Source organism: Trichosurus vulpecula, chromosome 7 (assembly GCF_011100635.1).
Source record: "Trichosurus vulpecula isolate mTriVul1 chromosome 7, mTriVul1.pri, whole genome shotgun sequence".
NCBI classification, from domain to species: Eukaryota; Metazoa; Chordata; class Mammalia; order Diprotodontia; family Phalangeridae; genus Trichosurus; species Trichosurus vulpecula.
This window is the reverse complement of record NC_050579.1, coordinates 264,813,042-264,838,354: the sequence shown is the minus strand read 5'-3', so window position 1 is coordinate 264,838,354 and position 25,313 is coordinate 264,813,042. Positions and strand designations below refer to the sequence as shown.

The following is a 25,313-nucleotide window of genomic DNA, read 5'->3' as shown; positions in this document are numbered from 1 at the left end:
ATCTTTATTATATATTGCTGTATTCTCCTTGCTAGTATTTTATTTAAAAAATTTGCATCAAATATTCATTAGGGCAGTTGGTACATAGTTTTCTTTCTCTGTTTTTGCCCTTTCTGGTTTAGGTTATATCACTCCAAGGAGTGACAGCTTTGTTTCCTTGTTGCCTACTCTAATTCCTTCAATATCTTTTTCTTCTCATTTCAAAAGTAACATTTATAGTGAAATATTGAATAACAGTGGTGATAATAGAAATACTTGTTTCACCCCTGATCTTATGGGGAAAACTTCTAGCTTATCCCCATTAAATGTAATGCTTGAAGATGGTTTTAGATAAATACTACCTATCATCTTAAGGAAAACTCCATTTTTTTCCTAAGCTCTCTATTATTTTTGACAGGAATGGGTGTTGTTTTTTGTCAAAAGCTTTTTCTGCCTCTATTGAGAATATCATAAGATTTCTGTTAGTTTAGTAATTGATGTGGTAATTTATACTGATAGTTTTCCTAATATTGAATGAGCTCTGTATTCCTGATATGAATCCCACCTTTTCATAGTGTATTATCCAAGTGATAAATTGCTGTATTCTCTTCACTAATATTTTATTTAAAATGTTTGTATCAATATTCATTAGGGAAATTGGCCTATAATTTTCTGTCTCTGTTTTAGCTCTTCCTGGTTTAGGTAACAGTACCCTATTTGTATCATAAAAAGAATTTCATAGGACAATGTCACCTATCTTTCCAGAGAGTTTATGTAGTATTGGAATTAATTATTCTTTAAATGTTTGGTAGAATTGACTTGTGAATCTGTCTGGTCTCTGGAGATTTTTTTCTTACAAAGTTCATTGATGGCTTGTTAAATTTCTTTTTCTCAAATGTGCTTATTTAATTTTTTTTCCTCTTCTGTTAATCTGAGCAGTTTATATTTTTGTAAATATTCATCCATCTCACTTAGATTGACAGATTTATTGGCAAAATGTTGGGCAAAATATCTTCTAATTATTGTTTTGATTTCCTCTTCTTTGGTATTCAATTAATTTTTTTCATTTTTGATAGTGGCAATTTGGTTTTCTTCTTCCTTTTTTAAAAATCAAATTAAACAAAGATTTATCCATTTTATTTTTCTCCCATAAAACCATCTCTTAGTTTTCTTTACTAACTCAATAGTTCTCTTAATTTCCATTTTTAAACTCTCTTTTGGTTTTCAGACTTTCCAATTTGTTATTTATTTGAGGTTTTTTAAAATTTTTTCTTTGTCTAATTTTTTATGTTGTATGCTCAATTCATTCATCTCCTCTTTCTCTATTTTATTCATGTAAAGATTTAGAGATATAAATTTTTCCCTGATAACTGCTCTGGCTGTTTGGGTATATTGTCTTATTATTTTCCTCCTTTTTGATGAAATTATTGGTTGTTTATATGATTTGTTGTTTGACCCATTTACTCTTTAGGATTAGATTATTTAATTTCCAATTAATTTTTAGTCTCTTTATGACCCTTTATTACAAGTAGTTTTTATTGTATCATGATCATTTGAAAAGTATTAATTTAATATTTCTGCCTTTCTGCATTGGATTGTGAGGGTTTTTAGTTATCTCAAAAAAGAATTGCTTGTGGACTATCTTATAAGAGCTTTAAAGAGATAACCACTGAAAAACATAACCACTTTTACTAGGGGGTATTTATATGAACGTGGCTAGAAATTTAAAATGTTTTAATGTAAAGAATTCATTTAATGAACACTATTTTGAAATTAATTACTCACTCTAATTATATATTCCACCCCAATGCTTTTTTATTGGATGGGGGTATTTTTATTTTAATTAATTTTAATCATAGTTAATATAACAAATGTTAAGAGAAATCATTCTTTTATTAAAAGACATCTCATAGAAAGTGTTCTGTTAACAGTTCTTAGCAGAGTCACATCCTCTTAATGGAGGAATGAACAATGCCATATATAAAATATGGATACAGAGTTGTCCAGTTTTTCAGTTTGTGTTTCAGTTTCTTGGATAGATCAACATGGCAATTGATCAACCTAAATATGTAAATTCTCTTGCCTAAAAGATTCCCCATTTTTATTTACTATCACTATTTGACCTGGTTATCAGTAAAATAAATTTAAATTTGTGTTAAGATCAATTTTGTATGAAATTTCTAGTAGAGAAAGGGTTCTTTACAAGTGACCTGAACTAGAGAATCCAGTCAGCTGGAAACTGTTCTGAGACCACACCCAGACCAGAGGGCTTTATCAGGAGATCTTTCCAGAGAAAGAGATGAGTGTATGAGATGGGACCTCTGAGCCTTAAGATATGATGGGCCTATGAAATAAGCCACTTATTTTTTTTATTTTTTACTTTTTCCTTATGTGCCTTTTCCCTGTAAGATCTGTTTACCAAAGAGGACTGCTCCTAATGGGTCATGTCAATGCATGAATCAATCTCTCTTCCTTTGCCCTTCACATTATTTCCCATCATAAGCCCCATTGTTAGAAACCCCTGATGAAGTGTTTGTTGTGTCAGTTAATGATTCGTTGAGGAGACTGTGTCTCTCATTAGAATAAAATGGGGGAATGAGAGAAATGATTATTTCTGTTATATTAACAGTCAATTACTGAATTAGGATTAAGGTTTTCATTCCTATTTCCTCATTCAAGAACCCACCCCTCTAGTTTACTCAATCATTCTTTGAAAGATGTTGCTGATGGATGAGATTGTCCAATTCCTTCCCAATTTTGTGTAGGACTCCACCCAACCAGAAGACCTTACAAATAGAATCCAATTTAGACAAGATCTTGCCCTTAGGAAATAAGCTCCTGTCCTTGAAACATTTCCATTAGTGACCAACCTTATAAAGGGGAAACCCAAAAAGAGCAGTCTGAGTACAGAAGAATTCTTTTGTCCAGATTGCTGAAGGTGGCTGAGACTCATGACTGGATCACTTTCTCAGCAGGAGGACTTGAAGACTTTTTGATTACATCCTCATTAAAATGTTCACCCGCTCATTAATTATTAACCAATCAGACATGATTTCTACCTTTAGGCATACTGCCTTTTCCAAAGGCTTTTTAGGCAGTGAGTGGTCTCTAGGGTGCATCTTTGATTTATAAGAGAAAAGCATTGATCTATTAATTATTTGCAATACATAATTCATAAATTCATTATAAATTACCCAGAAACTATGTCTCTTTCATTCATCACAGGACTCAGAGTGAAAAGTGTACCTTTACTGTGGGGTGGAGGCTGGAAAATGTGTAAATTTACTTCACTTAGCTATACATGTTTGTAATAGGCGTTTTGTATTACTGTGGAGGTAGAGGCTGGAAAACATGAAAATTTATTTTGCTTAGTTAGACCTGTTTGTAACAGGCATTTTGTATTACTCACTTGTGGGAAAGAAGTCAGAGGGAAGGAAAGTACATTTTTGCTAATTGAAAGAAAATTTAATCTAGATAAGTCTACATTTCAAAATGATTCCCTGGTTAGTAAAGGCATGTCTTAAATGCATGAATCTACTCAGTTCTTTTTTTTAGTTGCCTGTAATGGATGATTACACTTGTCCTACTAACTACATAAAAATGTCACCAACACTGATGCAATCTGATTCAAAGGGGATAATTGCACCAGAGAGGCAGATACGTTCTCCTGGGAGCTGTCACACACAAAAAAAAATCCCTTATGGATTGTGTGGCTCAGGTACATAAGTTCTGTTTGAAAACAATCCTTGTACCCTTAGGACTGGAGCCAAGGTGAAAAATTAGCAACCAATACCTTTCACCATTAACGAGTCATGCTTGTACACAATATTTCCTTTCTTCCCCAGAAGTGTCCTCATGTAAATCAGCTTTGGAATACATGGGCTTGATATGAATACTTAAGGTACTCACTTCTGGACTACAAATTCTCCATTCTTCTAAAAACTTTCTTGACATCTTTTAATTGCACTTTTTTCCTTCACAATTGTTTCTGTTTATAAGAAGGCTTTCATCCCAAGGGGGTAAGTACAAAGACATCTATCTTTTTCCATTTATTCAAAGCAAGAGAAAGAACTTTTGGGGTTATATTGTCTGTTCTCTCACCTCTCTCTATATTATGTTCAATATGAGTCAAGGGTGGAAATTATATGTCAAGTTGTTTCAAGGAACATCATTATGTATTTTAAAGTTCCTTGATATAAGAACAGTTGTAAATAGGTAGAAAAAAGTGATGGTCAGGTATAGAACTCCTTGAAAGAGGAGGGAGAATAACCTGAAATCTAGGTGATAACTACCGTAAGTTTTGGATTGGGAGATATGTTTGAATTGGTTAAACTTCAAAGTAATATAAGTTGATGGGTGATGTTGAAAAGAGAAGGCCAAGAACCAATTTCTTATTCACAGTGAGTCAAGGGGTTGTGAGAGAGAGCAATCAATACTGGCAGGGTTTTGGATAAATAAACTGTTTTCTTAGGGAGGAAAGATCTTAGAAAACTGCCATGAAGATGGACTGACAAAAGATAGGAACAGATCTAGGATCAAGGAAAGCATATTATGGATAGCACAGAGATTTCAAAGAGCACAATTGGACAGAGTAGGATGATCTAGATAGGGACATAGAAGGAGTCAGCCTTAGATGAATGGTGGTAAGATACTAGAAAAAGGGTGATTTCTTTTTTTTAATTAAGTAAATGAAAATTCTATATTACAGGAACTGGCATAGTATTATAGAGTAATTTTCCAGGCATGGAGGATACAGTACCTTTTATCTGGGACTTCCTGACCTCAAAAGGCTAAGGATAGTAGAGAAAAGGGACTGGATTTTTTTTTTTTTGTTAATGACTCATCCTGTAGATAAAACCATTGCAGCCAGAGGACTAGATTATGAGTTTTTATCTTTGGACTATGTCCTTGAGATGAGAAGCACTTATTGGAAGTTCTGGTCCTACAGGCAAGGAGCCTGGTATCTAGGCTGTAGCCCTTAAAGGTGAAGGATCTACTGTCTGAGGCATAGGTGATGCATTGGCTCCTGAAAATATGGTAGACTTGAAAATGTGCAGTCATAGTTTCTTGCAGAGGCTGAAGCATAGGATTTGATATGTCTCAGGCAGATCAGGACTGTATTCATATATTTGAGAATTGACTGCACAATTTAATATACAAGTCTTCATGTTCGATCCTGGAAGTACAAAGTAAAAAATTAAATAACATCTGTGTCAAGTAACTTAAATTCTAATGTATCGTGGTAATTTAACCCAAAGAGTTCATGGCATCACTACAGAAAACACACAGAGAAAGAAAAGAAATTTGTCTTAGTGTTCATTCAGCTGGACACTCCAGACCCCAATTTAGAGAAAATGTAGAGGTCACCCAGGCTTGGTGGTAAGAATGTGTAACAGGCTACCTTGGATAGGCGAAGGCTCTAGGTTGGGCCCATACAAAACCTCCACTAAAGAAGCAAAGAGTCATCTATTAAGAGTACCAATTACAAGGTTCACATAGGAAAACAAATGGTAGTAGCAGAGACTGACAAAGTAAGAAATACTGAGCAAATAATTTAGCAAACAGTCAATGTATTGTATAAGCATGATGGATTAAAGGAAATAGACTGAAAAATCCTCAAGGAAGGGAAACATACTATAATGAAATGACAATCGGAAAACTGCAAGTACTTTCAAAATATTTCAGAAGAACAATAGAAGATCTATCAATGAAAAAAGGGTGGACTTAAGGATAGAAATTAGAGCCTTCAAAGAAAAGTTAAAAAATGCAAATGCCAAACTAATATGTACTTCTAACCTCAACCAGCAAAAAGAAAGGAAAAAAATTGATTCTAAATAAACTTTCTAAATCCTTTCTTGCATATTATCTTTTCCCTATTTGGTAAGAACTGTGTTACTAACTTGTATTTGTATTTTCAGTGCTTAGCATGTCTGGAATATAGTAAATGCTTAATGAATGTGTTATCTATTTGTCTTAAAATATGAAGACACATTTGTCAAGGACCTATGATTTCATCAGTCTGGGAACCCCTTTCATTAATGTATATCAAATATTTATATATCCATCTGTCTATCAATCTATCAATCTACCTATCAATCCACCTACCTATCTATCTGTCTGACTGTTGTCTGTCTCTCTATCTATCTATTGTTTAGAGTTTTAGCACATTGAAGGAGTTTCAGATGATATGATCATCATGACCATTGCTATGTTGCTAGTAAGCAGCAAAATTGGAATTGGAATTCAGGTCCTCCTGTCTCCATATTCAGCACACTACCATTTGTATCACATCACACTTTATACATTCTGTGGAAATTGCCCAGATTATCCTTTTGTCATTGTATTCAGCCTGTGGATAAACTTCCACATGAAGAAAATCTGATTAGATAATTTGTGGTAATGGAATAGTAATACATATAGAATGAAAATTAACATCCTGAAGAAAATTTATTATTCTTCATGTTATTACAAAATTGGAATCTGTAATCACTATTTCTTGGTAATATCAAGTAAGACAGTGAAATTGTATTTTACTGTCATGTGTATATATATATATATATATATATATATATATATATATATATATATATATATATATGTACATATATTTAAAAGAAGATATGATTTTTAAAGGAGAACCTAAGTTAATCACAAAAAGATATTTTCAATGGCCCTATAATCAAAGGAAAATGTGATATTGCCCTTTTGGAGTTAGACAAATCCTACAGAAAGGGATATGAATATATATGAATGTGTGTGTGTGTGTGTGTATGTGTATGTGTGTGTGTGAGAGAGAGAGAGAGAGAGAGAGAGAGAGAGAGAGAGAGAGAGAGAGATAGCTGGATAAGTCAATTTAAAAGACTTTTTGGGAATTTTCAAATGAGAGTTTAAAAAGAATATTCAGTTTTTCTGTATCAAGTGTTTCATTTTAAAAATGGTAATGAATGAAAACATAAAGCATAATTAATAAAACATACCTTACAGAAAATAAAGCAGGAACAATATGAATCATTAAATAAAAAAGGCTAAATACTACTTAGGATGTGTACCTGTGAACAGTTAGTATGTCACTATTAATAAGCTGAGAGGCTGCATCACAAGTCTGTCCTTCAGACTCTGCCCAAATGGGGATGGGAGTAGAGGTGGGGGTTACATATGAATATACATAGAGATTAGGTAATGATAATATAAATAAAGAATGCATTAAAGACTGATTTATAGATGTAATAAATTATATTTATTGTATTGAATGATGAATAATTTCAATGAGACAACTAATATTGTGTGATGGACCTAAACAATCTTCTAATGACACTGTGTGCCTCTTGGAAAAACTATATAAATAAAAAAGATTAATGAACTGAATATAAAACTAAGAAACCAGAAAATATCCATTAATGATCCTAAATTGAGAAGCAGCTAGATGGCTCAGTGGATAGAGTGCTGGACCTGGAGTCAGAAAGACTTGAGTTTAAATCTAGCCTCAGACATTTACTAATTGTGTGACCCTGGATAAGTCACTTAACTTCTCTTTGCCTTAATTCACAGGAGAGGGAAATGGCAAACCACTCTAGTATCTCTGTCAATGAAACCCCATGGACAATATGGTCCACAGGGCCATAAACAGCTGGTGTCAACTGGACTATTCAGCTACAACAATACTAAATTGACCACATATACAAAACAAACTAAAAATAAGGAGAAAAAATGAAAAATAAAACATCATTGAACAGATAAATAATACAAAGAACTTAAAAAGACTAATAAAATCAACAAACCATCAAGCAATTTTTTTCTTTTTTTTTTATTCTAAGAATATAAAACAAGAACTTCCACAATAAAATAGATAAAAAAGATTGCTCATGACACTGCAAATCTATTACACACAACTTGCTATTTCTTTTAAATATATAATAAAGTTATCATCTAACTTTCTTTTTATACCCTGCCTTACCTCTGTAGAGATGGCTACCACTAGACACAACTATGGAAAAAACATACTGTAAATAAAGCCATGCTGTACATACTTCTATTTATCAGTACTTTCTCTGTGTGCAGGTAGCATCTTCCTTTACAGGTCCTTTATAATTAATTTGAGTATTTATAATAGTCAAAATGACTGGTTTCTCAAAGTTGTTCTTAAAACAATATTGCTGTTACTGTATACAGTGTTTTCATGGTTCTGTTCATTTTACTCTTCATTATTTCATGCGAGTCTTCCTATGTTATCCTAAAATCCTTGAGCTCATCATTTCTTAAAACATGGTAGTATTCTATCACAATCATATACCACAACTTGTTTAGCCATTACCCAACTGAGGGGCATCCCTGAATTTCCAGTTCTTTGCCACCACAAAGGGAGCTGCTATTTTAGAATATATAGATTCTTCTACTTCTTCTCTAATCATTTTTGGAAGCATACATAATAATAGTACTCCTAGGTCAAAGGGTATAGACAGTTTGATAACTCTTTGGGAATAATTCCAGATGACTTGCCAAAATGGTTGGATTAGATCAGAGTTCCACCAACAGAGAATTAATGCCCCAATTTTTCCACATCCCCTCCAACATTTGTTGCTTTCTCTTTCCATCATATTACCAATCTTATAGGTGTAAAAAGACATCTCAAGGTTGTTTCAATTTTCATTTCTCTAATTAATAATGATTTCAAGCATTTTTTCACATGACTGTCAATTGTTTTAATTTTTTCATTGGAAAACTGCCTGTTCACATCCTTTGACCATTAATCAATTGGGGAACAACTTGGATTCTTATAGATTTGACAAAATTCTTTACATATTGTTTCTAGATGACTGAAGTTACACTGTTTTTCCCTCTTGGTAAAGAATATAGTGTAATGAATACAATATATTCTATGTGTTATAGTCTCTGTATGCAAAGGTTTTTCTTCACACACTTTGATGTCATATGCAATAAATAATTATATCAAAATATTTTAAGAATTAAAAAACCCTCAACTTGTTAATGAAGAAACTCCATGCTAAAGATTTTAATTAATTTGTCAAAGGTAACACCAATTGCATATAGCAGAGCCAAGTACTATAACACCATAATTCTATAATGTGATTCTACAATTGTGTACACTTTTTAAAGAGTAAAATGAAAAACATGGTATGGGTGATTAGTTATAGCTTGAGGGGGGAAACTAGGAGAAATTAAAAAGTGCTATAAAAAAGAAGACAAGTCAAGAGGACACTAAAACATGACAAATTAAGAATGTTCATTAAATGGAAAAAAATAAGGTCTGAGTTTTTAAATATACATATATGCATGTATATATAGATGTATAAAACCATCTTTTAAAAATATTTTGTTGATGGGTTTTGTTTTTATACTACAAACATTCACAAATTATTCTCACTTTATGAGAGGTATCTTGTAATAATCCAAAACAAATTCTTGTATTGTATACGTAAAAATATATTTGAATATATACGCATATGTGCATATATATACAGTGTGCATACATACACATGTGTACATAAATACACATATACATATGTGTATATGTGTGTATGTACATACATATACGTGTATATGTGTGTGTGTATAATATATACATACATACAAGCATATATATATACATATACACACACATATGTATATGTAAAATTCTGTACCCTAAATTCATCTTCTCTCTGTAATAGATTGCTTCACCAAGACTCTGAAACCATAGAGAGTCAGTATGTTATGTTCTTTTTTATAATGTTATATTGTAAATGTTCTGGTTCTATTAACTTCATTCTTCATCAGTTTAGTCCTCAAAATTGTTCATTTTTTTTAACATTGACGCTGTGGTATATAAATTGTTTTTTCTGGTTCTGGCTATTTCATTCTTTCCATTCCTAAAAGTGTTTCCATGACTTTTGATATCTATTTTCCAGTTTCTTATACCACAATAGTATTCTATCACATTTATATGTCACAGTTTTTCACCCATTTCTCAACTGATGAACAGCCCTGGGCCCTTCATTTTCTGTGTTTGTTGTTGTTGTTTTTTAGTACCACAAAAAAGATCTACCAAATCTTTTTGTAACTAAAGGTCTTTTTCTTCTTTCCGAATCTCCTTGTGATATAGGTCTAGTTCACATTTGTCTTTAAGAACTTTTCAAGTAACTATTCAAATTTCTTTAAAGATGTGCCTGTTTTCATGTAGCCACTCCAACATTTATCATTTTGCTTTTTTTTGTCATCTTTGCCACTCTTTTGGTTGACGTGGAGTCTCAAAATTGTTTTAATTTTCGTTTGTGTAACTAGTAGTGTTTCGTAGCATTTTAAAAATTTGGTTCTTAATGGCCTGGGTGTCTTCCCCTGAGAAAGGGGAAGAATGGTTCTCTGTATGAATTGAAAGCAGTTCTTTACATGTCTTGCAAATGACACCTTTATCAGAGAAAGTGCTACAAGATTTCCCTGCAAGCTATCTGTTTTATTAAATTTGTTTATGCAATTTAAAAAATATATATAACCAAAATTGTCCATCTTATCTTCTGTGATTCTCCCGTTTCTTGTTTTCTCATTAACATTTCTTCTATTTGTAAGGCTGCTAAGTTGTTTTCCTCTTATTTATGTAATGTGTTTTTGATGTGTTTTTTTAAATATATATCTAAGTCACAAATCCATTTGGAATTTGTCTTAGTCAAAGGTATGATGTATTGGTCTAAAATTAATTTTTCCATACTGCTATCCAATTTTTCAAGCAGTTTTTTCAAAAAGTACTTCTCCAATAACTAATGTTTTTTGTTTTTATTGAATAATAATATTTAACATATGCTTGTTTCTGTATGTTGAACCTAATCTGTTCCACTGATGGCTTTTTTTTAATGAGTACTAAGTTGTTTTCAAAATTACTGCTTTGTAGTATACATTGTTATTAACTGTATAATTACTTCTTTTGATATTCTTGACTTTTCCTCCCTCCATATGAATCTCATTTTTATTTGTCCTACTTCTGTAAGGTAATCTTTTGGTAGTTTGATATGTCACTGAAAAGTAAAATTATTTTTGCAGTATTTTTTATTTTATTATTTATTTAATATATTTGTTTTCAACATTGATTTCCACAAGATTTTGAGTTACAAATTTTCTCCCCATGTCTACCCTCCCCCCCACTCCAAGATGGCGTATATTCTGATTGCTCCATTCCCCAGTCAGTCCTCCCTTCTGTCACCCCACTCCCCCCACCATCCCCTTTCAACTTACTTTCTTGCAGGGCAGTATAGATTTCTTTGCCCCATTCTCTATATATCTTCTTTTTCAGTTGTATGGAAAAACAACTTTTTCTTTTGAGCATCTGCTTTTAAAACTTTGAGCTCCAAATTCCCTCCCCTCTTCCCTTCCAATCCACCCTCCCTGAGAAAGCAAGCAATTCAACATAGGCCACCCATGTGTCATTATGTAAAACACTTCCACAATACTCATGTTGTGAAAGACTAACTATATTTCCCTCCATCTTATCCTGTCACACTTTATTCAATTTTCTCCCTTGACCCTGTTCCTTTTTGAAAGTGTTTGCTTTTTATTACCTTCTCCCACTATCTGCTCTCTCTTCTATCTTCCCCCTTTTTTATCCCCTGCCCCCTAGTTTCCTGTGGGGTAAGATACACAACTGAGTGTGTACGTTATTCCCTCCTCAAGTCAAATCCGATGAGAGCAACATTCATTCATTCTCCCTCACCTCCCCCCTCTTCCCTTCCAACAAACCACTTTTTCTTGCCACTTTTATGTGAGACAATTTACCCCATTATGTCTCTCCCTTTCTCCCTCTCTCAATATATTCCTCTCTCATCCCTTAATTTTATTTTATTTTTTAGATATCATCCCTTCATATTTGACTCACCCTGTGCCCTCTATCAATATATATGTATATTTCCTTCAACTACCCTGATACTGAGAAAGGTCTCATGAATTACACATACCATCTTTCTATGTAGAAATGTAAACAAAACAGTTCAACTTTAGTAAGTCCCTTATGATTTCTCTTTCTTGTTTACCTTTTCATGCTTTTCTTGTTTCTTGTGTTTGAAAGTCAATTTTTCTATTCAGCCCTGGTCTTTTCACTGAGAAAGCTTGAAAGTCTTCTATTTTATTGAAAATCCATATTTTGCCTTGGAGCATGACACTCAGTTTTGCTGGGTAGGGATTATTGGTTTTAATCCTAGCTCCTATGGCCTCCAGAATATCATATTCCAAACCCTTCGATACCTTAATGTAGAAACTGCAAGATCTTGTTTATCTTCATTGTGTTTCCACAATAATGAAATTATTTCTTTCTGGCAGCTTGCAGTATTTTCTCCATGACCTGGGAACTCAGGAATTTGGCGACAATATTGGTAGGATTTTTCTTTTGGGGATCTTTTTAAAGATGCAATTGGTGGATTCTTTCAATTTCTATTTTGCCCTGTGGCTCTAGAATATCAGGGCAGTTCTCCTTGATAATTTCTTGAAAGATGATATCTAGGCTCTTTTTTTGATCATGTCTTTCAGGTAGTCAAATAATTTTTAAATTGTCTCTCCTGGATCTATTCTCCAGGTCAGTGGTTTTTCCAGTGAGATATTTCACATTGTCTTCCATTTATTCATTCCTTTGTTTCTGTTTTATAATATCTTGACTTCTCATAAAGTCACTAGCTTCCACTTGCTCCAATCTGATTTTTAAGGTAGTATTTTCTTCAGTGGTCTTTTGGCCCTCCTTTTCCATTTGGCTACTTCAGCCTTTTAAGGCATTCTCCTTCTCATTGGCTTTTTGGAGTTCTTTTGCCATTTGACTTAGTCTATTTTTAAGGTGTCATTTTCTTCAGTATATATATATATTTTTACGTCTCCTTTAGCAAGTCATTGAGTTGTCTTTCATGGTTTTCTTGCATCTCTCTCATTTGTCTTCCCAATTTTTCCTCTACATCTCTTACTTGCCTTTGCAAATCTGTTTTGAGCTATTCCATGCCCTGAGACCAATTCTTATTTTTCTTGGAGGCTTTTGATGTAAGCTCTTTGACTTTGTTGACTTCTTCTGGCTGTATGTTTTGATCTTCTTTGTCACCAAAAAAAGATTCTAGAGTCTGAGTCTGAGTCTGAGTCTGCATGCCCTTTTTCACTGCCTGGCCATGTTCCCAGCCCACTACTTGACCTCTGAGCTTTTTGTCAGGGTGTGACTGCTTGTACACTAGAGAGTGCTTTGTCCCCAGCTTTAGGGGTTGTGCTGCTGTTTTCAGAGGTACTTCTACTGCATTGTCACCGCAAACTCCACCACAGCAGCACTTCTTCTCCCCTAAGAACTGCCAATCAGTATGGTGACCCAGATCCAAGCAGGGCAAAGCAAGTCTTGCACTCCCACTCAGGTCTGCCACTTGATTCCTTCCTCCCACCATGCTAGCCAGCAATTCCAGAATCAGCTGATGCTGGAGCTGTGGAAGTGCTGCAAGAACTTCCTGCTCCTGCTGTCCCCACAGTGTACCATATCTGCCAGCCTGAAGTCTGGGGCCAGATCTAGCAGTTTTCCCACTAACCTGCTCAGTCTCCTTTGGTATCTGTGCATTGAGGAGTCTGGTAACTGCCACAACTCAGTGATTCATGGCCCTAAATCCTGCTCCAAGCTGACTCCCAGTCTGGTCTTTCCTAGTGCAGCCCATGCCAGGCTGAGCTCTACTCCCAGCACCATGTGATAGACCCTTCCCAGTGACCATCCTGGGCTGGAGACCTGCTTCCCTCTGCTATTTCGTGGGTTCTCCAGCCCTATAATTTGTTCAGAACCATTTTTACAGGAGTTTGACGGGATTTGGGGGAGAGCTTAAGCAAGTCCCTGCTTTCCAGACACCACCTTGGCTCCCATTTTGGCAGTATTTTATTTTAATTAAATTGCTTCATCTGTCCTATGAGCAAGTAATATTTTATATAATTATTGAAGTCTGTATTGAATTTGTAAACATTTGTTTGTAACTACATAGATCTTGTGCCTAGGTCTTGGAAGGAAGACAGTTATTCATTTTATACATTTTACAGTAACTTTAAATGAAATTTTTTCTTTCTATTTCTTCCTTATTGGCTGGTAAAAATCTACGTAGATTTATTTTATGTCTTGGAAACTTGCCAAGTATTGTTTCAATTAATTTCCAGTTGACACTTTAGTGTTCTTCAAGTATAGTAGTTGTTTAAGCTTTTAAATATACACTATTTCTCATTTGAGGCAGCTAGGTGATGCAGTGGATAGAATGCTGGGCCTAGAGTCAGGATAAATCATTTTCCTGACTTCAAATCTGGCCTCATACACTTACTAGCTGTGTGACCTTGGGCAAGCCGCTTAACCCTGTTTGCCTCCATTCCTCTATTGTAAAATGAGCTGGAGAAGGAAATAGCGAACCACTCCAGTATCTTTGAAAAGAAAACCCAAATCATATCACAAAAAGTCAAAAGTGATTGAACAAAGATTTGTTATTTTAAGGACAGGTCCATTTATTCCTATGCTCTATTAAATTTTTAAAAGAAGTGGGTAATGGATTTTGTCAAAATATTTCTGTTTATCTATAGATACATCATGATTTTTATAATTAATAAGATTACTTAACTTGTTTTCCTGGTAGTAAACTATTTTTTTTATATAAACTTAACCAGATCATAGTGTAGAATCTTTTAGATGTAGTTTTCTTTTTCTGTTATGACTATACCTATATCCTTTGATATAGCAAGAACATCCCTGCATGATTGAAGCAATTTGATAGGGTACCTTTTTTGGTATTTTTCAAAACCCCTTTTCAATACTGAAATTTATTTTTCTTTATGTGTTTGAAAGAATTCACTTGTGAATCCAACTAGTCCCATAAATCCCCTTCTTCCCTGATTGAGTCCGTTTGTAGATTATTCAATTTGTTCCTTGGAAGTTAGGTTATTTACATATTTTATTTCTTGTTCTGTTAATCTAGATATCTTACTTTTTTGATAAATATTTATTTAACTGATCTACTTTGTCTTTTGATTAATAAAAGCATTTAAAGATATACATTTTCCCCTGTTGTTTGTTCTTCATTCTCAAAAAGGACCATGACATCAGGAAGGCAATGCGATGACTTGCAAGTGAATTAGATATAAGTGAAAGAAGGTTGTGCAGTCACCAACCTCACTTTCTCCTCCGGAGGCATCTGGGACCTGTGGCAAGATATAGATCAGGATAACTGTAGATGGTCCCAGATGCAGTGGGAGATCTCAGACCTTTTTTAAATTTTCTTTGATTGCGTCTCTAAAATTTGGAAGGTTGTCTGATTGTCATTATTCTCAGCGAACATATCTATTATTTAAATTATTTGTTGTGTGACATCAAAAGTCTTTAGAATTAAGTTATTCAGTCACCAGTTGAATTTTTTTTTTTTGGAGAGGAGAAGGCAGGGCAATTCAAGTTAAGTGACTTGCCCAAGGTCACACAGCTAGTAAATGTGTCAAGTGTCTGAGGCCGAATTTGAACTAAGATGCTTCTGACTCCAGGGCCAGATTCTACTCACTATGCCACCTAGCTGACTCCCTCCAATTGATTTTTAATGCTTCCCCCAGTAGCATTTTATTTATCATAATTTTACTATCATAATCTGGCAAATGGATATAGTTTCACTTGCAGAACCTGATTATGGGTCTTAGATTACCCCATTTTTTCTCCTACTTTTTCTCTATATATCAACTCTTCCCCTTTTCTTTTTTCATAACATCTTTGGAACATAGTAAAATTATAAGACTTCTGTCTCGGTTATCTATCTCTAAGACCCTTGTGAAATTAGGATTGTAAGACCACTCTTCTTTCTCTCCATCAGAATGTAAAGAGTTTGTCCTTAAAAAACCTCTTCTGATTGTTCAGTTTGAAGAGAATTTGAGAGTACTCAGAGAAGCTGACAGATGGAAAAGAGGTCTCTGAGAAGACTTTTTAATCTTTGATACTAAAAGTAACAATATTATGCATTAAGAATAGAAACATGTTCATTTTATACAAAGATTTGTCATTTTTTAGCTTGACCAGAGACAGAGGATGAATGACAAAGTGAAACTAGTTACTTCAAGAAGCAATGTGGTCCCCATCCTTAAAGGTGTTCAAGCCACATGATGGATATGTTATAGTAAGGATTATTTTGGGTATGAATGAGTCTACATGGCCACTGTGATTCACTTATACATATGTTTTAAAAATTCTAAATATATGATAGCTATTTTGGGTATGAAACAGTTTTTTTTTTAAATTATGATATTGCTTTGATCTGATTCTGCTTCTGTTGATTCCCACAGGTTCAGGCTGCTGAAGATCATGTCAGGGAGCAATGAAAGTCTTCCAGAAGTGTTTATCTTATTAGGTTTCTCAAACCATGCATGGCTGGAATTTCCTCTGTTTCTCATTCTCCTTTTCATATACCCCTTGGCTCTGCTGGGCAACATCTCCATCATTCTGGTCTGTAAACTGGACCACCACCTCCATAGCCCCATGTATTTTTTCCTCTCTAATCTCTCCTTGGTGGATATCTGTTACACCACAAGCATTGTTCCCCAGATTTTATTCAACTTGGGAAGTTCAAAAAAGACAATCAGTTATATGGGATGTGCTATTCAGCTTTACTTTTTCCACTTTATGGCAGCCTCAGAGTGTCTTCTCCTAGCTGTCATGTCTTTTGATCGCTATGTGGCTATCTGCAAACCACTTCGCTACACCCTCATCATGAATCATCAGATCTGCATCTTACTTGTGTCCATTGTATTTTTAAGTGGCCTGACTTATGCTGTGTCAGAAGGAACTTTGACATTACAGCTGCCAATGTGTGGACACAATGAATTAGACCACGTGGTGTGTGAGATTCCTGTACTGATCAAGGCTGCCTGTGGTGATAAGAGTTCCAATGAACTTGGGCTTTCTGTGGTCTGTGTATTTTTCCTTGCTATTCCTTTGGCCTTGGTTATTACATCCTATGCCTATATTGGGCAGGCTGTTACAAAAATTCAGTCTACTGAGGGAAGAAAGAAAGCCTTTGGAACCTGTTCTTCCCATCTCATTGTTGTCTTATTATTCTATGGCCCTGCAATTAGTATGTACCTCCAGCCCCCTTCTTCTATCACGAGGGATCAGCCTAAATGTATGGCTCTTTTGTATGGTGTTGTGACTCCCACACTCAATCCCTTCATCTACACCCTGAGAAATAAAGATGTGAAAGGGGCTCTAGGCAATCTACTGAGAAGAATCTTCAGGTCCAAGGGAGGATTCATATTTAAAGTCAAATAAATCTGAGCAAGGTCTAAATTATTCTCAAAATGATGTAGCAAAGACAGCCTTGGGTTTGAAATTAAGTGCCTTGGTTCCAACTCTAAACTCTACTACTTGATATTGGTTTCATATTGGTTAAGAAACTTTGTTTTTCTGGACCTACTTTTCTCACATTTGAAATCATGAGGATGAAATGATTTATCTCTGAAGTTTCTTTAATCTCTAGATGCTATGACTGTAAGATGTCTATTGCTACCACTATCTCATATGGGTATCCAGTTCTTGAACTTAAACTTTATCCTAAAATGTCTTAGGGTTCTCAGATTTTGGACGTTAGCTGTGGATGCCTTGTCTTGTCTACAATTTGTATCTAATTTAATACCCACAATGGTGCATATTGCAGGTACTTGAATGAATGAGTCAAGCAAATCTATCTTATCTGAAGCCATTTTTCCAAATTTAAAAGCTCATATACACTACAGTTTTTTTTTTGCTTAGAACAATATTAAATTGAGAATTTTATTGAAATCTGGGATTAGTAGAAATATAATAGAAATGAAATATGAAATACTTGAAAAAACTTCAAGTTAACAGGAAACATTTGCCTTGAAGGAAAAGTGAAATTATCTGGACAAGAAAGACCTTTCTGATATGCCCAAGATGGACAGATTTAAATATGATATTGTAATAATCCAATGTCATCTTGATGTAGACCTAAAATAAACTCAATTAAATTTTGTAACAGTGAGAGGAGAATGTCTAGAAAACTTATATTTTGGTTTTGACCAAACCTGGACTCAGTCACAGAAATGTATTCAGAAAGAAAAACTAATAAATACATTAGAATTTCCCTTACCAAACAAAGATGTATGAGTCGAAATAAATCTGGTGTTCTTTACCTAGAAATTCTTCTTTTGCTTAGTTCTGATTTGCATAGGGTAGCGATAAGGATCTGTTGATTAAAGATAAATCACATCTCGATTTTTATAACAAAAATATAGGCTATTAAGATTAATGTTTATGCCATAAAACAATTTTAAGATGACTGGATCAGACAACTCTCACAGATAAGTCTAAGAGAAGAATTCTTATCTAAATAAGTATAATAGGGACTCTCTATAAAAAAGAATATTTGCATTAAATGAATTTGAAAATCTTTTGCATTAACAGAATCAATGCAGCTAGATGAACAAGGGAAGCTGTTAACAATAAAAAAAAAAATCTTTACATGAAACATCTCCAGTCAGGGTCTGATATCCAAGACATAAAAGGAAATAATAAAAATGTATAAGACCAAGAGCCGTTCCTTAAAGGATAAGTGGAGCCAATAACACAACTTTTTTTTTTCAAATGTAGAATTAAAAAATACTAATAATCATATGAAATACTTTCCCCAATTACCATTAATAAGAGAAATGCAAAGAGAAATATCTTTGAAGTCCCCTTTCACCTTTGATAAATTGGCAAGGATGACAAAAACTGCAAATTGTTAATTTTGGAAGAGTTGCAGAAGACATGTATACCAGTTTTGTTGTGGGAACTCTTACATTGGTGAAACTGTTAAATTGGAAAGCAATTTGGAAATACACTAAGAAAGTGACTAAACTATCTGTACCTTTTGACCAAAAATCTCACTACAAGGCATATTCCCAAGCATGTCAGAGACAGAGAAAAAGATTCTACATTCACCAAGATAGTCATAGCAATACTTTTTGAAGTGGTAATGAACTAGAAATCAATCAGTCAGTAAACATTTTTTAAGGGCCTATGTGTTAGGTACTGTACTTAGTTCAGGGGATACAAACACAAACAAGAAAAAAACACAAAAGATAGTCCCTACCCTCAAGCAGCTTTGAATGTAATCAAAAAATAGATGATCATCAATTAGGAAATGGCTAGACTAATTATTGTACAAGGCACTCACTTTCCACTCACAAGGCAGACAAAGCAGACTAACTGAAGCATAAAGGAAAAGAGAGAGAGAGAGAGAGAGAGGAGGGAGAGAGAGAGGAGGGAGGGAGAGAGGTGGGAGAGAGAGAGAGAGAGGAGGGAGAGGGGGGGAGGGAGGGAGGGAGAGAGAGGGGGGAGGGAGGGAGGGAGAGAGAGGGGGGGGAGGGAGGGAGGGAGAGAGAGGGGGGGGAGGGAGGGAGGGAGAGAGAGGGCAATGAGCATTAGGCAGGTCAAATTTCCTACAAGACCACTGTCAACCCCCCATAAATCCCAATAGAGATAGCCCAGAACACTGAATCCAAGAGCCTTTGGAATGTTATTGTTTTCACCTCAGTGTCAAACGTTTCAACGTCAGAAACTGATATGATTTTATCATATCATTTAAAAAGAGGTATTACCATTAGCTTTGTTACTGTACCCAAAGGGCTGTGGAATATTTCTATCTCATATGCAGCTGAAATTTTTTATATGTGTCTCCCCCATTAGAATGTTAGATCCTGGAGAGCAGGGATTGTCTTCCTTTCCTATTTGTATCCCCACAGTGCTTTGTTCAAAATTAGTGCTTACCAGTGTTTCATTCATTCATTCTTGAGTGGGGGGTAGGGTAATGTAATCAGACTTATGCACTTTTTATTCCAATAATGATGACCATTAATTAGCATGAAAAAGTTAAATTATGATATGTACACTTTTTTTTTACAAAAGGTAAGTAAGTATGTATTTACCAAAAGAGTTTTATTAATTGGTTGTTGAATTGAATTGTGTCATTGTGGAATATACATATATTGAGGTTACGTACATGGTACTTTCCTAATATAGGTTTCAAAACTGGCAGAGATAAGAAGATGTAGTAATGAGAGACTTCATTAATTCTGGCATCTGTTGGCTCTCTTTACGTTAAATAAAGCACATGAGAATATCATGTTGCCAATTTCGTGCGTCAGAATATTGAGACAATAAAGGGGGGGAAGAGAGAAGTTAATTCCTATTAATCACCATTCATAATGATAAACCTAAGACAGTGTAGAATGTTCTTGAAGAAGGTACATATTCAGTTATGACCAGTAACGTATATAAGGAAAGGTAAGATGGTGTAGTAATTCACTTAAGAAACATTTTTAACATGCATAGAAAAACAATTATCTTTATAGCTATTGTCTCCAAAACTTTTGATTTCAGTGGGACAGGGTAAGGAAATCCTTTCCACTACTACAACTGAGCAGCTTTTCAGCAAGTTATAATCTTAGAGAATGGTGTGGGATTGTGAGAGTCTAAGTGAATTTCCCAGAGGAATACAGTCATTATTATATGTCATAATCACTACATGAACTATGGTCTTCCTAATTATGAGACTGGTTCTTTCGAAATTAGTTAGCGATGACACCATTTCTCAAAATGAAGTGTTTTTTCCCCATATGTTACTGAATTATTCATTCTAATTCAGTCGATTCCCCTAAATAACAATAACATGTGCTGACTGCCTAAGTTTGTGTTTTACATATGGCCAAGAAATGATCCTTCCACTGTGGATTATGAAAATGAAACATTCCCAAAGCAGTTCATTCTACTGGGTTTCTCAAACTGGCCTTGGTTGGAGCTGAAACTCTTTGGAATCTTGTTGGTCTCCTATACATTGACCATCTTTGTCTATGTGGCCATCATCCTGTTGTCCTACTTACACCCCAAACTCCACATACCCATGTATTTCTTTCTCACCAACCTATCATTTTTAGACGTTTGCTATACCACCAGCAGAGTTCCCCAAGTGTTGATAAATATTTGTAGTAAAGTGAAAAGCATTGCTTATGGTGGTTGTGTTGCACAACTCATCATCTTTTTAGCCTTGGGTTCCATAGAGTGTCTTTTGTTAGGTATAATGTCCTCTGATTGATTTGTGGATATTTTCTGGCCTCTCCATTATCAAGTGATCATGCACCAGTGGCTATGTCTCCACCTGGCAGATGCATGTTGGCTCAGTTCTTTAAGTAATTCTGTGCTACTGTCTACTTGGACTCTTCTCATGCCACCAGGTGGCCACTACAAGGTGGACCACTTCTTTTGTGAAGTACCTGCCCTTCTCAAGTTGTCATGTGTTGACATAACAGCCAATGAGGCAGAACTCTTATTCTTCTCTATTGTCTTCTTACTTATGCCCCTGTCACTGATCCTCATCTCCTATTGCTTCATTGCCCAGGCAGTATGGATGATGTGATCAACTGAAGGGAAGAGGAAGGCATTTGGGACATGTGGATATCACTTAGTGGTAGTGTCACTCTTCGATGGGGCAGCCATCTACATGTATTTTCTACCACCTTCATCCTTTTCTGAGATTCGGGGGAAGATAGTTTCCCTACTATTTTATGGAATCATCACATCCATGTTAAACCCCCTCATTTATACCCTAAGAAACAAGGATATGAAAGAGGCCTTCAAGGGCCTTATAAAAAGAATATTTTTGATTAAGATGTGAGGAATATACTTTAGAGGTGATCATTTCTTGTTCATATCTCAAACACTGTACCAACTCCTGGGCTGATTTCCTTGTCTTTCTATTCTCCAATGCTTTTGACATAAGAGCATTTTCAACCAATATGTCCATGTTTTTCTTCTACTCAAGATCCTGTATGACTCTAAAAAGTGCTTGTAATAACCCATTACAACATTTTCTTCCTGCTCTTTGAGGTTATGAGTTTTTATGAATTTCTATTCCATTTATTTAATTCAATAGTCATTTATTGAGCTCCTTCTATGTGCCAGATATTCTGTTCAGCACTAAGGGTATAAAGATAAAAATATTGCAGCACCTGGCCTTAAGGAACTTATATTCTTACTTCAAGAAAGCAACATGTGTACAGATAAGTAAATAGAAAATATATGCAAAATCAATTTGAAGTGATTTCACAACAGGGGCTGTGTACAAACTAGGAGAATGAGAAAAGTTCTCCCATTTCAGGCATCACTTGAGGCAATCTTTGAAAAAAGCTAAGGATCAAGTGAAAGAGAACATTGGATCGTCTGAGTAAAAGTACAGAAATGGGAAATGGACAGTTGGATATGGGAAATAGGACAGTTTGACTACAATAGAATGTGTGAGAGAGAGTACTATGCAATAAACCTGGAAAAGCAGGCTGGAACCAGAATGCAAAGTTTGTTGTCTCAAACAATGAGATTCTAGTTTATGATGGAGATGAGAGGCAGCTATAGAAGATTCTTGAGTCAAACAGTGAAAGTCATATGTATGCTTCGATTATATCAGTTGGGGATCTATGTTGAGGAAGGATTGTCCAAGAGAAACTAGATATAAGGAGGCCAATCCAAAGGCCAATATCTGTAGTGAAGGCCCAAATTAGTGTGTTTTTAGTATAAATTAAGAGAACGGAATAGTGTGTCAGCTATGTTGGGGGACAGAATCTTCAAAATTTCATAATGGATAAGATATGGGGAGTGAGTGAGAATGAAGAGTTCAGAATAACTGTTTAGGATTTTATTCTTGACATGATGAGTTTGATATCCCTTTGGGACAAAGGAAAAATAAGCATTTGGAGCTGTGAAACTTTTGGTCAGGAAAGAGATCAGTGAATGTATACATTGGAGTTATTTGCGTAGAAGTTAGAGTTGAACTCATGGAAATACACGAGAAACCAAAAGAAAGAGTGTAGGAATAAGACATTAAGATCCAGGTCAAGCCCAGGATACAGTCATATATAGGAAGGAGTATCCACCAAATCTTTCAGATTATTCCTTGTTCTCTAGTTCCATAATCATCATCCAAATTCAAACATTTCCTTCCTTCCTTCCTCCCTTCCTTCTTTTCTTCCTTCCCTCATATCTTCCTTCTTTTCTTCCTTTCTTCCCTCCTTCCTTCCTTCCTTCTTTCCTTCCTCACTTCCTTTCTTTTTTCTTCTCCTTCCTTTACTCCCTCCTTTCTTTTTTTTCTTCTTCTCCTCCTTGCTCCCTTCAATCCTTCTCTTCCTCCTCCTCCTCTTCCTCTTCTTTTTCTTCTTCCTTTTCTTTTTCCCCTTCTTCTTCTTCTTCTTTTTTCCTCTTTCTCCTCCTCCTCCTCTTCTTCTTCTTCTTCTTCTTCTTCTTCTTCTTCTTCTTCTTCTTCTTCTTCTTCTTCTTCTTCTTCTTCTTCTTCTTCTTCTTCTCCTCCTCCTCCTCCTCCTCCTCCTCCTCCTCCTCCTCCTCCTCCTTCTTCTTCTTCTTCTTCTTCTTCTTCTTCTTCTTCTTCTCTCTCTCTCTCTCTCTCTCTCTCTCTCTCTCTCTCTCTCTCTCTCTCTCTCTCTCTCTCCACCCCACCTCACACTCTGGAACTGATCTATGGATTCTTTGTGGCCAGTCAACTCCAATTAAGTAAACTACACTAACCAAAGATGAGCAAATTGGCACTTACAGCCATAGAGAGTTACCTGGAACAGAGAATTTAAATGATCAGTTCTATCCCAGAGGAGTTGCCAATCTTCATTGACAGAGGAACTTGCCTTGAAGGGGGTTATGTTGCACAGTGGCTAAAATGCTATATTTGAGTGAAGAAGATGTGAATCCAAGTAGTCAGACAGATATGTGATCATGGACAAGGCTCATAGCCATCACCTGTTTTAACTCTCACCTGTCTCAATTTTCTAATCTTTAAAATGGGGATAATATTAGTATTTACCTCGGGGTTGAGAACAAAATGAGGTAATGCTTGTAATGTGTTTTACAAACCTTGAAGTGCTTTATATAGGCTAGCTATCATTATTATTGGAACAATAGTGATTTTGTACAAAACTTTCCAATTCTGTGCAATCAAAAATGTGAAATGATTCTTTTATGATCTTCTCTATCCCTTTTTTGTTAAAAACTTTCCTCCATTTGTTGTGAAAAGTTATATCCTTCTTTTCCTATCTGTGTATGATACTACCATTTATATTGTCAATTGTTTTCAGAACTTATTTTGGAATATGATGTGAGATGATGACAAAACCTAATTTCTACCAGACTGTTTTGCAGTTATCCTAGGAGTTTTTGATCAACTTTTCTGTTACCAAATAATAATCATCATAATTGCTTTAAGCATAGCTTGAGATGTTTCTTCTAGGCTTCTCCTTACTTCTTTATATTATTTCCCTTGAGTTTCTTGATCTTTTGATTTTCAGATTTTGTTATTGGTTGACATTGTTAAATAATGTAAACCATTTGTAGCTTGTCTGACATGACACTAAAACTATAAATTAATTTAAGTAGTCCTCATCTTTAATATATTGGAATGGCCCAACCATAAACAATGAATAACTCTCTAATAATGTGAGTTTTTCTTTGTTTCTATGAATGGAGTTTCATATTATTAACTCAATTAATTTTCTTGGATAGTTTCCTTATTTATTTTGAAGGAAATCTTTTTGTTTGTATCATTCCATTTGATTTGTTTGTTAATGTATAGAAAATCTTACTTTTTTATATTTTTATTTTGTATACATATTTGTTCATTGTATTTCTAGTGCTTTTCACGGTACTTGGCATATATTTAGCACTGAACAAGTGCTTTTTTTATTTACTCATTCATTCATTTCATGATTACTTTATAAGGTAGCTAGGTGAACCTGACTTCAAATCCAACTTCAGCACAAGTCATATGATTGAGGCAAGTCATTTAACTTCTTTCAGCCTCAATTTCCTCATCTATAAAATGGGGACATTAATAATACGTACTTGCCACGTCCTTGTGAGAACAAGATAAAATATTTGTAAAGCACTGTCTCAATCTTAATGTGATATGTAAATGCTAGCTTATTATTACTGAGCACATGAAATGTTTCAATTTTTAAAACTGAAACTCTAGGCTTCTGGTAAACCATCACATATTTTTTTAAATGACATTGCGTGTTTCTTTTGAAAATCTACGCTTTTACCTTCAACTTCTTTACTTATTCTTATTGCAATTACTAACATTTCAAAAGCTATATAAATAATATTGATGATAAGATATTAGCTTTACTCCTAAGTTTAATGGAAAGTCTCTAATGTTTTTCAACTATAGGTAATGTGAGCTCTTGCTTTTTAATAGATACCAAGTGACATATTAAGGAAAAGTTTGTTTATTACCATGCTTCATAGTATTTTTAAGCATTAATGGGTATTGTATTTTTGAAGGCTTTTTTGTTAT

General features: G+C 34.7%; 1 protein-coding gene and 1 pseudogene across 1 annotated transcript; both read left to right on the top strand.

Annotated features, from left to right (window-relative positions):
• The first annotated feature begins 16,273 nt into the window (after window positions 1–16,273).
• LOC118857965 (olfactory receptor 11-like) lies at window positions 16,274–17,236 on the top strand. The gene has a single exon (XM_036768416.1). The coding sequence runs from the start codon at window positions 16,274–16,276 to the stop codon at window positions 17,234–17,236; it is 963 nt and encodes a 320-aa protein (XP_036624311.1).
• A 2,989-nt stretch (window positions 17,237–20,225) lies between these two features.
• On the top strand, window positions 20,226–21,638 carry LOC118857964 (annotated as a pseudogene).
• The last annotated feature ends 3,675 nt before the right edge of the window (window positions 21,639–25,313 follow it).

Coding starts and splice junctions, on each gene's coding strand:
- LOC118857965 (XM_036768416.1), top strand. CDS start 16,274: ATGTCAGGGAGCAATGAAAGTCTTCCAGAAGTGTTTATCTTATTAGGT.